The following is a 16989-nucleotide window of genomic DNA, read 5'->3' as shown; positions in this document are numbered from 1 at the left end:
ATTTAAAAACAGTTACAGCCTTTCTATGCGATTTTCATAAATTCAAGTTAGTCGATTCACCGAGAATCATTGTTGTCATTCCTTTTCTCTCTCTCTCCCTTGCTCTCTTTCATTCTCCATCTCAATCTGTCCTATATCTGTTTCGATATCGAACAGTATTATTGCTCATTTGAAATTCAAGTGCCTCTCGCCACCCCAGACGCACCTTTGGTCGTGTATACCCGCTACGCTTCACGTGCCGAATGGAGGTAAGTCTATCTTATGGGCGAACTTTGTAAGTAGCTTTAAGGCAGTTGGCACCTACGCCCCCAGTTAGCCTTCGCCTGGCAATCGAAAGCAATTTGCCACACCCCTCACGCCGCCGCCCAACTCAAAGAGGCAGCAAACGCAGGCAACCCTCGGCGCAACGTCGATGACCAAATTCGTATTCACAAAGCATCCGATAAGCATAACAGTTGTCGTCAAGTGAGCCGCCGGCAAACACCTTTGCCAAGGAGCTTGGAGCTGAATCTCGAATTTTGCTACGGAGACAAAGATGGAGACGACGCCGGAATTATAGCTGAAGCTGGAGCTGGAGCTGGAGTTTCGGAGGGGATGGGGGAAGGATGGCAGCAACAAATCGTTGCCAGCTGCCAGCGACAATAAAACGTTTTACAATGTAACTAAGGCGACGACATGCCACTCCCCCTGCCACAGCTCTGGCTTGAGGTCTGCCTTGCGTCTGGATATTGAATGCCGCCTCTCGCATGTGGCAATAATGTGCGAATCGTTTGCTCTTCACGTGCAACAAAGTTAATAATTGTTTATTGCCACAACGGCAACTGCCAAATCGGAAGTAGGTGAGGCTCCCAAGCAATAAAAATTAATACAAAACATATGTTAAATCAAATTTATCCCTTCTTGAAATTTCATTTTGCACCATATATTTTACTGTGTTTATATATATAAACGAAAATAAAGCTGTTTACTTTAAAATATATATTTTAAGCAAGTTTTTAGCATATACAAAGCTCATGAAAAGCCAGCACTAAACATATAGCTAAAAACTTAGCTAAAAACATAGCTAAAACCGACAGCACTGTTTGAAAAGCCAACCAAAAGCTGGTCAAAGCTGTAACAGCAAAGCTCTAAATATATCGATAGATACGATAGTTTTAGTACATGCCAAATTGAGTAATGCAGGCAGTATTCAAAGGTGCACAATTTGAGAATGGCGCGCTCAATTTAAAACTCAACAAAAGTAAATCAACGTAATGTTACACACACACAATTTATTTCATTTCATAATTTTCTCATTATGGAAGCTTCATTAAGTTTGTATTGTGTTCTTTTTATCAGCTTTCAGATACAAATATATTACATTCACTTGGTTGTGCATTCTCATGTCCCCGGCCAGGTCAACGTTAACAATCGAAACAAATGTGCGCCTGCTTGAAATATTCAATTTCTTGTGGTTTTTATTACTATAAATATACAAAATATACATATATATGTATATGTACATATATATATACGCGCGTGATGGTTAATTCTGTTTCTTTGTTTCCGTTTTGTGTTTTCAGTATAAACTAAATCAATTTAAAATAAATTGCTTAGGCTACAAAAGTTGATTTGGAGTTGATATTTCTTCGCTTTTTTCTGTTTCAAAACGAAATATAAACATACAAAAATTCCAGCAAAAACATTTTACCGGGAGTAATAGGAGTACAAAGATTATTAATCGAAATATCTGTAAACGGCATTTAAAATTGTGGAAGTATACATTTATACATGCATATAATTAATATCGAATTGATTTATAAAATTAATTCATCTTAAAACTAACTTGAACTACGCGTGTTTTCATTTCTCTTCTATTTTATTAATATTTTCTGCATCTTTTTTTACCTTTTCAAATAGATTTTCAGTCTAAAGTTTGAGTTTTGGTTGAGTTCTTTTATGTGTGATATTTTGTTTCTCTAGTTTCTCAGAGGATTTGTTTGTTGTTGGTGCCATTTGTTCAGTTGATTGCAAATTAGCCGGACTTTACATAGACTATATGGTAAACATGTAAACAAGTTGTACATACTGGAAGAATTCTTACAATACACAATACACATATACATATACATATACATACATAGAAACATACACAAACATACGTAGATATTTAGAGTTAACAACAAATTTTACATCATGCACACAGATATACATTAGAGGCTGAGCTGGCAAAAACAACTATCCGACTTAAAAATGATATATATAGATATATATATATATATGTAAATATATGTAGTGTAAAAAACGGATTTAATTTCATTGTATTCAAAATCTATTAGTTTCATCTATATATTTTTAAGCTTTTTATATTCTTAAATTCAAAAATTAGTTATGCATTAAAAATATCATTAATAGTTAAATTTTGCAACTCGCTCGATATATTTAAATACTTTAAAAATAAATGTAAATCAAACAAAATCTGAATGAAATTGAAAGTACATTTTTTTAATTTTCTAGCTAACAAATACAAGTTTTTGATTTTGTTAAATATTTAAAAAAAATTAGTTTAAATTTTTTTTTTTTAATGTTTATTCACTTTGTTTGCTTTTTGTTCAATATTTGTTTTATTTTTTTTTTTTTCACGTGTACAAAAAACAATTGAATTTTTCTTCATTTGATAAATTTTTAAACACATAAAATTGAAAAATCAAAAAATTGTTTACTAGATTTGTTCTGTTCTCAGTTGTTTGTTAGTGTATGCATGTGTGTGTGTGTGTTCGTATATTTTTGTGCGTGGGTGTTTGTTTCTTCTTCGCCTAAGCTCTTTGTGCTTGCTCCTGCGCTATAAGCACAGTTCTATAAATTCCCATCATTCCGTTTTCCCAGCCGTTTCTACTACAGTTTGTTAATTAATCCAATTGCTGCCTATTGTTGTTGTTGTTGTTGTTGTTGTTATTGCTGTTGTTGATCTTAACGCTTAGTTTCTACTATTTGGCATGGCCGTTGCTGAGCACCGCTGGCAAAACATTCGCCTGCTGCACCACAGCATTGATTACATCCATTTCCTTTTTGAGGAAAACACCGCCCCCGCCCCCGCCCCCGCCTCCGCCGTTGCTGTTGCTGTTGTTGTCGTCCTGATCCGATTGTGCGTTTGATGAGTTCGAGTTGTTTGGATTGTTGTCATGGGATATGTTCCGCTTGCGTAGACCGGCGGCAGCAGCATCCACCAGGTTGGCGGCGCTGCTGGTCACCTGGCCGGCAGCCAGCTTTAGTTTGGGAAACTCGATGTCGCGCATCAGATCGTTTTTGAATTCAACGATGCCGCTGACGGTTTCGGTGACAGTCTTATCAATAAATTCCTCAATATTTTTGGTCTCCGCCTCTATCTTCTCCTTCAGCTTGCTCGACAACTGGTCCATTTCGCATTGATCGTGCGGCACACTAACCGCGTCGCGGGCGGACGTCACATTCAGAGTTAATGGCGGCGGCTGTATCTTTTGCGAGTGCTGCTGCTGTTGCTGTGGGCGTGGTTGGAGTATTAGAGGCTGGCTATTTGGTTGTTGTTGTTGCTGTTGTTGTTGTTGTTGGTGTTGTTGTGGTATTTTGTCATTACATTTAGCATGCTTATCGAGCTGCAGCTGGTCCTGAGCAGCCACATCCTGCCCGGCTTTGAGATCATTCTGAGCGGCCAGCAGCGGCTGTGTAGCAACAGCCGTCTGCCCGCTCCTGTCACTGTCAGCTGTTACTTCCGTTCCGTTAGAGCGCCGGGCCCGCTGTTCGCCGCGTATGAAGCGTGGTAAAATAAATATGGTCACTAGTGAAATAATATGAAGGCACAAATAAAATCTCAGGTACAATTTGATGCTGCCCTGTAAGAAGAGAGGAAATCAATTAGACGAGAATTAACAACACTGTGTTTCGCTCCCAACGGACATACCATAAATTCAAGCATAACAAATGGGAATGTGGTGTAGCCCATCACGATGCGCGTTGTGATGCAGGTGAGAATGTCGTAGAACATGCGCGTAAACTGTGTGCTCTGGAATCGGTAGCGGAGCATGCGGCGCGCTGTACGGCCCGCCGTTACCATCAATGCGCCCGTGGCAAAGGTCAAATAGTAGCCTGGGTAGAAGCCGTGCCACACAGCGCTCAAGGCGAATGTCAGCAGAGTACCATACTTCTTGGGCACGCGCTCGTAGACGAGTGTGCGCAGCCAGCGGTTCGTGCCGCAATTCCAGTTGTTGATCGCGTCCCGCATATTTGAGGCGAACTGCAGGGGCAGAGAGAATCGGGTATGAGTAATTGCAGTTCCTTCCCCTCTTCCTAGTGGGAGTAACTCACCTCGAATGAGAGCACATTTATGTTGGATATGAGATCCCATTTGGCATTGCCATCCTTGTCGTAGCCGGTGAAGCCCAGACCCGAATTATTGCAAATGGCATCGGCGAGGAGCCAGGCGTGGTAATACTTAAAGCGTATGCAGGTGGTTGCCATCATGGCATACCACATTTTATAGGGTATAGTGTTGCCATCGATAAAGTCATCCTCTTTCATATTCTTCACTGGATATATTTTCACAAACTTCATAAATATGAAGGCACACACCATGCTTCCCAGCACCTTGCGTATGACTGTTTTCGTCGGAGATGGCTCTACAACCAATTCGGATCGGCCATTGTCCAGAGTGGCCTGCAAACAAGAGAGGCGGATACATTAGAGCTAGGTGTGCATTGCAAATAATAAAGCCGAAGGGAAGGAGAATCAATTCATTATGCTGTTTGAAGTATGGAGACGTAATGGAGAGCATAGGGGCCAAAACGCTTCCATGATCAATATCTATCTATTTATCCTTCTTCATTAAGTATAAGGAGAGAGTAGCCCTAGAACAACTCAATTTCTCAATTTCTGTCCGCTGAGTCATATTGCCAATACTTTCACTAGGCATCATAAATGAAAAGGTAAAAAGACACTAACACATATTTCATCTATAACCATATACATGTCTAGGCCCAGTCACTGACTCTCTCTGTCTCTCTCTCTTCCTCTCTCTCCTCTGTCTATCTATTTGGCGCACTTACATTGCTCGTCGGACGCTTTAACAGATTGCAGCCCTCGACAAATTCAATGTAGTCCTTGTAGAAGACCAACGGTCCGGCCATCAGGCTCTGAAAGTGCCACACATATGAAAAGTATTCCAATGCTGAAGGCATTTTCCTAATCGCATGATATTGCTGAGCCTTTGTCATGTCCTGCACAATGGGAGAGAGCAAAAGCCATTAGAAATGAACTGGAATCGAATTGAAATGGCACAGCTGTCACTCACCTCGTCTTTACGGACAAAACCGTCGTGTATGCTGAAGGCCAGGCTAGTGACCTTTTGAGTGATGATCATCAATGGTCCAGTTATGTCCAGTGCATACGAGCCATAGTCGTAGATCTGACGCATTAGGTGCACACACAGCAAATAGCCCATGGCAACCAGCAAGACGCTTCTGCAAGGGGTACATTCAATTTCAATTCGAATGGCAAACGACTCTCTGAAATGCACTTACCTCTGAACAATACGCGGATCCTGTGTGCGTATGACTATAAAGCAGATGGCCGGCAGTCCGGCAATGTGTATTGCCTGCTGGCCAAAGCAAAAGTAGCCAAAGGCCAGGCCAAGCGAAAGGGCAAAAACATGCCGCACCTCATAGGAGACCTTCGATGGATGTAGCCACGAGCGAAAAAGCGATGCCAGGAAGAGCGCCGATATTTGACACACTAGGAAGTTAACCTACAGATTGAAGTGAAAAATATGTTATTAGATTAATTTACGTTTAGTAGGAATAGTTTAGACACGTAGTAAATATTGGAGATTAACAATTGACGCCTTTCAGTTTCGGAGTGCCTAACTAACGCAAAACCCAACCCGCAGAAGCAAGAAGCTTTCTTTTCGAACAAAGCCGAGTAATTTTAAAACGCAATCGAATATCTTACAAATTATATTACATACTAGATATACTATAAATTTTTATGTATATAATATATGCAGAACGCCCTAACTTGTTTTGTTGTGTAATTTGCTCGTATTTAAGTGTTCACAACTGCGCCTACAGCGCTTGTAGAAATTTTCCCATATATATATATATATATATATATATATTTGAAAGCTGCGGTCGGCTTTGCCCTTGATCACGACCATAGAGAAACGCGTGATTCTCGCTTCGATCAACCCGTACAGCTAGACGACAAAGGCCTTGGCCATCATTTGACTTTGCTATGCAAAAGCAAATGCATCCAATCGTAATTTCTATATACTATAAGTGATATTTATATACTTACAATTGCGAATTTCTTTCTTAAATTTCTTGGCAATTGAAATAGGTTCTCAATATTTGTCAGATAATTGAACTAATTTGTGAACTCAAGGAATACTATATGGTACGATTAAAATCACGTTTTCCATATTTAATATTTACTATACAGAAAATGAGAGCTACAAGAGTTCAAGTCGTGGGTGATCGATAGCGTTGTACTATCACTCGCATGCGCTCGGTACATTTCGATAGCATTTTGTGTGACACCATTAGAGTGCTGATAACGATAAAAATTATGATAAAAAAGGCCCCGACGAATCAACCCGTTAAACAATACGTACTGGGCAGTCAAATGTAATTCCTTGTCAAGGTATTTTTTGATAATAGATAAACCCCACCGCCAAGTCTTGAGGCGGATGTTCCAAACAGTATCATTCAGTGACTGCATGCGTTATCTGTTTGGAATTCCACTAGCGACGCCTTTGGAAAACAGTGCGAATAATAGAAGTATGTTAATGTGCGGCTTACTTATACTTGAGCGTTATCAAAAGAGAGCTTTTCAGGCGTTATCAGCAAGAAGACAAAGAAATCAAGACATATACATATTTATTATTTTATTTATTTATATAATAAAAGAAACTCAAATAACTAGCCCCATATATGTCAATGAACGGAATATAGATTAAGGTTTTATTATTTTTAGAACTTAACCCCCAAGTACATTTGTGTCACTCATACTGATGTGGAATCAAAATGTTAAAATAAACTAGTAAGCTGATTCATAGCAATCACAGGCCCGTTTACCCACCTAACAATAGTTATTTACTTGGCTATCAATTCTTTTATATACATTCTTCAGATGTGGAAAGCGGCTTAATAACTTCTCAATATGGTCGTCAATGAGTGAATCCTAAATCCTGAAATCTGGTACAACATTATATATTTAGGTTGTTGCGTTTATATGACGTATGCGCATCTCAAATTGGATGAAAAATACGTCTGTGCAACGCATGTATATTAAAGTACATATGCACACTTTTTATTTTAGTTTATTGATAATAAAAATTTCGGTATATTAATACGAAATTTTATTTTTATTAATGGATAGGAACAACAAGAAAATAACCGATGCATCCTTAGGGTATGAATAAGCTGCGATTTATTTGAATTGGTTTACAATTTAGGCTAGGCGTGTTGTAGTACTTTATTTTTATAAATCAATTACGCTTCGCGGGGCAGTTCTTGACCTGGTTCCGACGACGGCATTTTCCAGCCTGAATATCGAACCAGTTGCCCGACTTGCAACGACGAACCACTCGCTTACCTCCGCGACACTGATAGAATCGGCGACAGTGGTTCGCATCCTGGAGGAAGATGCCATCCGCTCTCTGCTCACAATCATCGCTGGAGGTGCTCACCAAATTTAACAAAGCCTTTTTAGCTCCAGTCAAAGCTTTTTGACTTCCTGACAAAACCTTTTTAGCCCCTGACACAGGACTATTAGTCACAGACGACACATTCTGTTTGCGACCTTTGGTAGTTGTTGCTGGAGGACAAGGAGTTGTTGTCGCACAAGTAGTAGTTGTCTCACATGGAGGGGTTGTAGTCACACATGGAGGAGTTGTTGTCTCACATGGAGGGGTTGTAGTCACACATGGTGGAGTTGTTGTCTCACATGGAGGGGTTGTAGTCACACACGGAGGAGTTGTTGTCTCACATGGAGGGGTTGTAGTCACACATGGTGGAGTTGTTGTCTCACATGGAGGGGTTGTTGTATCACATGGAGGGGTTGTAGTCACACATGGGGGAGTTGTTGTCTCACATGGCGGAGTTGTTGTCTCACATGGAGGTGTAGTTGTCTCACATGGAGGAGTTGTTGTCACACATGGTGGAGTTGTTGTCTCACATGGAGGGGTTGTAGTCACACATGGGGGAGTTGTTGTCTCACATGGCGGAGTTGTTGTCTCACATGGAGGTGTAGTTGTCTCACATGGAGGGGTTGTAGTCACACATGGGGGAGTTGTTGTCTCACATGGAGGGGTTGTAGTCACACATGGTGGAGTTGTTGTCTCACATGGAGGGGTTGTTGTATCACATGGAGGGGTTGTAGTCACACATGGGGGAGTTGTTGTCTCACATGGCGGAGTTGTTGTCTCACATGGAGGTGTAGTTGTCTCACATGGAGGGGTTGTAGTCACACATGGTGGAGTTGTTGTCTCACATGGAGGGGTTGTAGTCACACATGGGGGAGTTGTTGTCTCACATGGCGGAGTTGTTGTCTCACATGGAGGTGTAGTTGTCTCACATGGAGGGGTTGTAGTCACACATGGAGGAGTTGTTGTCTCACATGGAGGGGTTGTAGTCACACATGGTGGAGTTGTTGTCTCACATGGAAGGGTTGTAGTCACACATGGAGGAGTTGTTGTCACACATGGAGGTGTAGTTGTCTCACATGGAGGGGTTGTAGTCACACATGGAGGAGTTGTTGTCTCACATGGAGGGGTTGTAGTCACACATGGTGGAGTTGTTGTCTCACATGGAGGGGTTGTAGTCACACATGGAGGAGTTGTTGTCACACATGGAGGAGTGGGTGTCACACATGGAGGGGTTGTAGTCACACATGGGGGAGTAGTTGTCTCACATGGGGGAGTTGTTGTCTCACATGGAGGGGTTGTAGTCACACATGGTGGAGTTGTTGTCTCACATGGGGGAGTAGTTGTCTCACATGGAGGAGTAGTTGTCTCACATGGAGGAGTTGTTGTCTCACATGGTGGAGTTGTTGTCACACATGGAGGAGTTGTTGTCACACATGGGGGAGTAGTTGTCTCACAAGGAGGAGTAGTTGTCTCACATGGAGGAGTAGTTGTCTCACATGGAGGAGTTGTTGTCACACATGGTGGAGTTGTTGTCTCACATGGGGGAGTTGTTGTCTCACATGGAGGGGTTGTTGTCACACATGGAGGAGTTGTTGTCTCACATGGAGGGGTTGTTGTCTCACATGGAGGGGTTGTAGTCTCACATGGAGGGGTTGTAGTCACACATGGAGGGGTTGTAGTCACACATGGTGGAGTTGTTGTCTCACATGGGGGAGTAGTTGTCTCACATGGAGGAGTAGTTGTCTCACATGGAGGAGTTGTTGTCACACATGGTGGAGTTGTTGTCACACATGGAGGAGTTGTTGTCACACATGGTGGGGTTGTTGTCTCACATGGAGGGGTTGTTGTCTCACATGGAGGGGTTGTAGTCACACATGGAGGGGTTGTAGTCACACATGGTGGAGTTGTTGTCTCACATGGAGAGCTTGTTGTCACACATGGAGGTGTAGTTGTCTCACATGGAGGGGTTGTAGTCACACATGGAGGAGTTGTTGTCTCACATGGAGGAGTGGTTTTCTCACATGGCGGAGTTGTTGTCACACATGGTGGAGTTGGTGTCTCACATGGGGGAGTAGTCGTCTCACATGGGGGAGTAGTCGTCTCACATGGAGGAGTGGTTGTCTCACATGGAGTTGTTGTCTCACATGGAGGGGTTGTTGTCTTACATGGAGGGGTTGTAGTCACACATGGTGGAGTTGTTGTCTCACATGGAGGGGTTGTAGTCACACATGGAGGAGTAGTTGTCTCGCATGGTGGTGTTGTTGTCTCACATGGGGGAGTAGTTGTCTCACATGGGGGAGTAGTCGTCTCACATGGAGGAGTTGTTGTCACACATGGAGGAGTTGTTGTCACACATGGAGGAGTTGTTGTCTCACATGGAGGAGTTGTTGTCTCACATGGAGGAGTAGTTGTCTCACATGGAGGAGTTGTTGTCACACATGGAGGAGTTGTTGTCTCACATGGAGGAGTTGTTGTCTCACATGGAGGAGTAGTTGTCTCACATGGAGGAGTTGTAGTCAGACATGGAGGAGTAGTTGTAACACATGGAGGGGTTGTTGTCTCACATGGAGGTGTTGTAGTCACACACGGAGGGGTTGTTGTCTCGCATGGAGGAGTAGTTGTCTCGCATGGTGGTGTTGTTGTCTCACAAGGGGGAGTAGTTGTCTCACATGGGGGAGTAGTCGTCTCACATGGAGGAGTTGTTGTCACACATGGAGGAGTTGTTGTCTCACATGGAGGAGTTGTTGTCTCACATGGAGGAGTAGTTGTCTCACATGGAGGAGTTGTTGTCTCACATGGAGGAGTTGTTGTCAGACATGGAGGAGTAGTTGTAACACATGGAGGGGTTGTTGTCTCACATGGAGGTGTTGTAGTCACACACGGAGGAGTTGTTGTCTCACATGGAGGGGTTGTAGTCACACATGGAGGAGTTGTTGTCAGGCATGGAGGAGTTGTTGTCTCGCATGGAGGAGTAGTTGTCTCGCATGGTGGTGTTGTTGTCTCACAAGGGGGAGTAGTTGTCTCACATGGGGGAGTAGTCGTCTCACATGGAGGAGTTGTTGTCACACATGGAGGAGTTGTTGTCTCACATGGAGGAGTTGTTGTCTCACATGGAGGGGTTGTTGTCAGACATGGAGGAGTTGTTGTCTCACATGGAGGAGTAGTTGTCTCGCATGGTGGTGTTGTCTCACATGGGGGAGTAGTTGTCTCACATGGGGGAGTAGTTGTCTCACATGGAGGAGTTGTTGTCTCACATGGAGGGGTTGTTGTCTCACATGGAGGTGTTGTAGTCACACATGGAGGAGTAGTTGTCACACATGGAGGGGTTGTTGTCTCACATGGAGGTGTTGTAGTCACACATGGAGGAGTAGTTGTCACACATGGAGGGGTTGTTGTCTCACATGGAGGTGTTGTAGTCACACACGGAGGAGTAGTTGTCTCACATGGAGGAGTTGTGGTCACACATGGAGGAGTTGTTGTTGAGCACGGTTGCTCGGAGTCAGGCGCACCAGCGTCTGCCCCTAGATGAATACGAAGGGCCAAACCTCTAAAATTGAAACAATTGACCTGGCTGGATGTTTTGCACGACTTGCTATCCTCGTCGAACGACTGTCCTAAGCTACAGCTGTGATGTACTGGTCGGCCGCGGGTGCAGATATAATATCCAGCACATCTGGTGGGATCCGCTAAATGGTAGCCATCTGCAACGTTGTTACAGCTGGGTCGCAACTGCTTTTTGTCAGCAATGGTAGGCTGCAAGGAGACTGCGACAACAGTCACCAGCCCAACAAGGACAACATTTACTGCAAAAGTACAGGCGGAAGGCCATTATACGGATTCCTCATGACATTCTGTTGCACTTACAAAATTTCATCGGAGTCTCTGGTCTTGCTCGAAAGGACAATTAGTTGAAGTGGTTTACTTTACCGCTTTCGACTCCCAATGGATGCAGTAACAACTTCAGAGGTGTCTTTTATACCCCACTAGAACATTTGTTGCCAACTCAAGTGCCTTACCATACAATTTGGCTAATTGGCAGCATTCAATTTGCTGTGCAGACAATGTTTATCATATTTACAATATAAACATTAATATATAGATAATGGATGCCACAAATTGTATAACATTTGCATGTAGCTCTAAGCACAGCTGCACTCTATACTCATTGAATCGTTTAAGAATGGGTATATGATAGGAGTTTTTTATGTAACATATGAATGTACATTTGTATGATACATCCTATATTATTAGCTTAAGTATTGGTATTATCTAAAGAAATTATTAATTGTAATTTATAATCATTTTATGCCTGCTGCGAGAATCGATATGTTGGTTTCAAGTTCTAATTAGATAGATAGAATTTTCTGTTTCCCCTTTTACACATTATGTCTTATCGGCCAGCTAGTCGAAACTTTTTACGGGTATTTATAGAATAAAAGTTAAGAAATAAATTAATAGAGAGCAAAACTAATATAGCTAACACCATTATTGAAATCAAAAGCAAATTGTATTCGTCTACGCATACTCAATAGTCAGACATACTATGAAGCAAAAAAGCCCGCTTGAAAGACAAGTACGCAGAAGGAAGTTGTCTGTCAGACGGCTGAGCTAAGCCAAGGTCTTCGTTAGAGAACCCCATGATAAGAAAAGGAGAGAGACAAAAGGGGGAACACTAACAACGGTAGACAGAGAGAAACAAGCAACTACATCACAAATTGAAGCTCTCATTTATTTGTATATGTGCTTAGGCAACAAAAAAATAAATAAATAAATAAAATAAAACAGGTATCAATATATAAGAGCTCAAGGTGAGATGACTAAATTGAGCATGTGACCCAACAGCGCGTGGAACTGTATCTGGTAATATATATTTTATAATTACAGCTATAATATCAGGTAATACATATATATCATTCAATAGATCGATGGGTAATGATCCGCCGAGCCGTGAAAGCTAACAACAATTTTATTTGTATGATGTAGTGGAACAGTTATTTAAAATAGAACTACATTAGCTATTTTCGTGATTTCAATAACGTGTTGTAATTTTTATTTCTCTACCCATCTCTCGCTCTTTCCCTCAAGCACTTATTCAATTTCTCTCTCTGTCTCTCTCTCTTTCGATTTGAAGCAGTCTGCGATTTTATATAAATGCATAATACACACAGTTCAGCCATTCTTCCCTTGTTTTTCCGCCGGAAAAGCTGCTGCATCCACGCAGCTTGCTTGCATTGTCCATGCAAAGGGCATCCATATTATTATCTGTCTATCTAGTATAAGGTCAAGCTAATAAGCCTTGTTCCATAACAATGCAAAAGATTGTGTTGAACATCCCGTTAGAGCCGAGTAAATTAAACAGTGACAGAGTCACAAGACTGACAAGAATGCCAGGTAATGGTAACCCTCCTCTATTGGCTATTCTGCGACCTCTTACCCCCCATTTTAGCTTCTTCTCTTTCCACACCTGCTTTTCATATTCCGTTACTACCAAATATCTATAAAGAGCTATACTGATGGCTGATTATGTTAGTGACATTCACTGTGACTATCGTTCATCTCTACCTATTAGCTTCTCTCTCATTCTTCTTCTAGTTTTCACTTTCATCGCCTTTGTTCGTCCCATAAAAAGCTTGTTCAAGCCGGCTTTAACCACTTGAAACGCAGCCTGCCTCCTTCCCAGTTTGACTGGGGCTCTTAAATTGTTGCATAGAATTTTAGGGGCTTGTAGCCAATAAAAAGCATTAATCGAGCACTTAACATGTGTGAATGACTTTGCTTTCTTTTTGCAGTGCACACAAAATAAATAATGCAAAAATTAGAATGAAAACAAAGCATAAAAAGTTAAATTAAATTCACCCCCAGCTTTGCACTTTGCCTTTCACGCAATGGACTTTGTATAAATCGCCAAATTTCAGCATAACAAAAAAATAAAAATAAAAAATAAAGGTGGCGTGATGACTATAAATAAACATGAAAACAATAAAAGCAGCAACAATCACATTCTGTGTGATAAAAAAATAAAAGAAACACAATATGGTTTTAAAGTTGGCGGCAAAGCCCAAGTGCTCACAGGTAGATAAGGGCAGAAGGTTCTATAAAGTGATGAACGCATTACGCATTTTGGGTTTTCAATTACAGCTAGAGATGGAACGATCGCCAGGGTAACGGAAATATAAACTATATATGTATATTACTTATATTTCAATTTTGATTGGTTGCACAAAACAAACATTGCTATAAATATATATTTTTCTAGATGAATGTATACTTATAATAAAATACATATACTTAGTGGCGCCACTTGCGAAGCAACAGCTGACAATTGGCAGCTAGCAAATAATCAACAATTTCAAAGAGTAGCGCACACACTTACACACAACCTCAAGGTCATACACAAATATTAATTTCATATTATTTATGCATGGCAGAAAATGGCAAAGAGAGAACATTTACGCTCTCGCTTTCTCCCCAGCAACAACAGGGGGCGCAACTGGTTGGCACGCATCTCTAGAAATCATTTAAAAGGCGCATTTGCTCGCACGTGTCGAGTGGCTTAGACTCACAAGTTCATGTTGTCTTGCTGCGCACTTGACTTCACATTCATATACATATATTAATTATATATGCACAGAGAGGAAGAGAAAATGAGAGAGAGAGAGACTACCGATTACAATTGTAACTAGCTCTCTTCTTGAAGACTGCTTCGACACGTATCGCTGGTAATGAATTTACAGCGCAGTTGAACTGGTTCGCTCAAGTTCACATGTTCACCACTGTTGCTGCGCATTTGCCTTAGTATTTCGAGTGCGACGCATACAAAAGAAGACATAAAGAGAGTAAACGGGTGGGTGAGATATATGTATGTATTTATGTTTATATTTACATATGTGAAGAGAATAAGAGAGAACTTGCCGGCTCTTTTCGATGCTTTTCATTTGCACATCTCAGAAGACATTTATTGGACTGCAACAATTGGCCAATTTGCACTTTAGGCAGAAATATAATAATGCTTCGTGCTTATTTGCGTGCTTGGCTTTGGCCTTCGCAACAATTTATATAATAAAACTAATCAAATATTCGGTGCTGATGATAAAGCTGGTAGATTGACCGATTACACCATGCTACGACAAATGGCGTCACACCACCCACCTACACACACACACATACACCACGACCTTCTTGCGAATCGAAATGTGACACAGCTCAAAAGAAGAAAAATAGTTAATGTTAACTGTTTATAGCGAAGAAGCAATTCGTGCGCAACAGAAACACTATGTGCATGTGTGTGAGCCATGGTCTACGGTACAAACTGACTCATCCAATGACTACTCTCACTCTCCTTCTCTCGCTCTCTCTGTCGCACTCACTCAGCTGTTGCCAATTCTTTGTTTACAAACAAACATCATCACTTTAAATTTAAATAGCGAACGAAGTTGTTAGCACGCTTGTTGTTGTAGAATAAGATTCATATTTTACACTGGGCTGACGACATATGGGGGATTAGATCATCAAAAGAAAAAAATGACGAGCATTTGAAATTGTTAATACATCAGCCAATTGCTTGCACTTCCACACATACACATTCGTTGCATTAGATTAGTTGCCTGCTTAGCGCCACTCGAAACGGATTTAACAAGCTCAGAAGTACGCATACACATACACATTATAGACACACACACACATTGGCATATATAGGCACGCAGTTGCTGCACTTCATCGCATACTCTCCGTCTCTCTTGCTGCTCTCATTTGATATTGCATATCTATGCAGCTAAGTGTTCACAGTTAATCACACTCTCTCGTTTCGCTCATTTGATATTGTGTTCTCACGGCTTCATTTATGCAAATGCGCGCGTATATATATCTCTGTGTATGTGTGTGTGTGAGAGAGTGTGTGGGCTAAACGTGTCGCCTCGTCTGTTGCAGTCTCAGCTGTTTGCTCAATTGGCAGCGCTTCAAGTGTTGTGATTAATTCGCAACGAACTCATTCAATTACACAATTTTATAAGATGATGCACTCACAACATGAATAACAAATATATATACACGTGTTGAATTAATCAGCAAATCAATAATTTATGCATTCAATTCGATTGTATAACCAAAAACAAAAATATATAAACTAGAGATAGTTGGAGACCCTTTCGTGTCACGACATTCACCCCAACTCTAATTGAATTCCATACAAATTGCGTGTGTACATGATTTCACAACAATAACAATGGGCAAAGGTTAATGACAGCGTGCTGGGTCGCAATATGCAAAGAAAGTAGAGCGCAAAAAATAAAAAGCAAATAAAATGCCTAATTAGGAAACAAGGAGCGAGTTCAAAGAGTGGTTAAGTGAATCGCACTTCGAAAATAACGAATTCGATTACAAAATAAGAAAGAAAGAAAAACAAAATCACTGTTTTGGCAATGACATGTTGCACGTGCCTTTGTGCGAGTAAGATGGCAAGAGGAAGGGAGGGAATGTAGCAGGTAATATATGCAGCCGGCGTTTAGCCTTCAGCTCGCAATGGCACAGGGTGAGGCAATCCTTGTGTTTAACAATTAAATGGAGCCCGTAACAACAATGTGGATATACTGGTTTCTTATATGCAGTAGTTGGTTGTTTGTTTTCTTCTTTTTTTTAAAGATATGAATGTATGTACATACACATATAACTTACCAAATCAACAGACAGCCCAACCATGTCGGCTAGCCAGGAAAAAATGCGGCTGCCATCGTAACAATCATTCTCAATAAATTTGGGCGATTCGAGCATTTTGATTTTGATTTTCTGGTATTCTCTTTTTGCCTTTACTGCTTCATTTGGAACTCAGTTAATTCACAATTTAGCGCGTGGTTGTGGTTCACAATGAGAGAATTCCGACGTCGCGTTCAACAAATTACGGAAAATTATAGAAAACTTTATTTTTGTGCTTTGTTGTGGCTTTTTGGACTTTTATCAATTTTGTGCAATAATTTTTTATTCCTTGCTTGCTCTGCGTACAATACATATGTACATATATCTATTTATTTTGTAATCGCACTATGCGTGCGTCAAAAAAATAAAAAGCGAACGTTTTCTTTGCACCACGCTCCTCGCACTTACGACCGACCCGATTGGAAGAGAGAATCTTACTGCGAGCAAATTCTGGTTGAAATGTTTCCGATGCCGAAATCAAAAACGAAAAAAAATAATAATAATGTACACACACATGTGTTTGTAGGTGTGTTAGTGAGTAGTCAAACTTAAGCCTAGTGATTCAATGAAAAAGTATCCATTTCGAGTAACTACTATTTCTATGGCATATAAGAAATATATCGAGTCTTTATGCGTACCTACGTAAG

General features: G+C 41.1%; 1 protein-coding gene across 1 annotated transcript; it reads right to left on the bottom strand.

Moving 5' to 3' along the window:
- Positions 1–1428: 1428 nt before the first annotated feature.
- Positions 1429–16911, bottom strand: oys (lysophospholipid acyltransferase 6). The gene is made up of 7 exons (XM_018012577.2): positions 16325–16911; positions 5532–5755; positions 5303–5471; positions 5058–5228; positions 4321–4668; positions 3917–4249; positions 1429–3848 (listed from the first exon to the last, which is right to left on the bottom strand). The coding sequence occupies exons 1-7, from the start codon at positions 16418–16420 to the stop codon at positions 2967–2969; spliced, it is 2223 nt and encodes a 740-aa protein (XP_017868066.1). The 5' UTR covers positions 16421–16911; the 3' UTR covers positions 1429–2966.
- Between the last annotated feature and the right edge of the window lie 78 nt (positions 16912–16989).

Source organism: Drosophila arizonae, chromosome 5 (assembly GCF_054131065.1).
Source record: "Drosophila arizonae isolate 15081-1271.41 chromosome 5, UAZ_ARI_1.0, whole genome shotgun sequence".
Classification (NCBI taxonomy): domain Eukaryota; kingdom Metazoa; phylum Arthropoda; class Insecta; order Diptera; family Drosophilidae; genus Drosophila; species Drosophila arizonae.
Note: the sequence above shows the minus strand (reverse complement) of the source record. Positions and strands in the feature narration are given on the sequence as shown.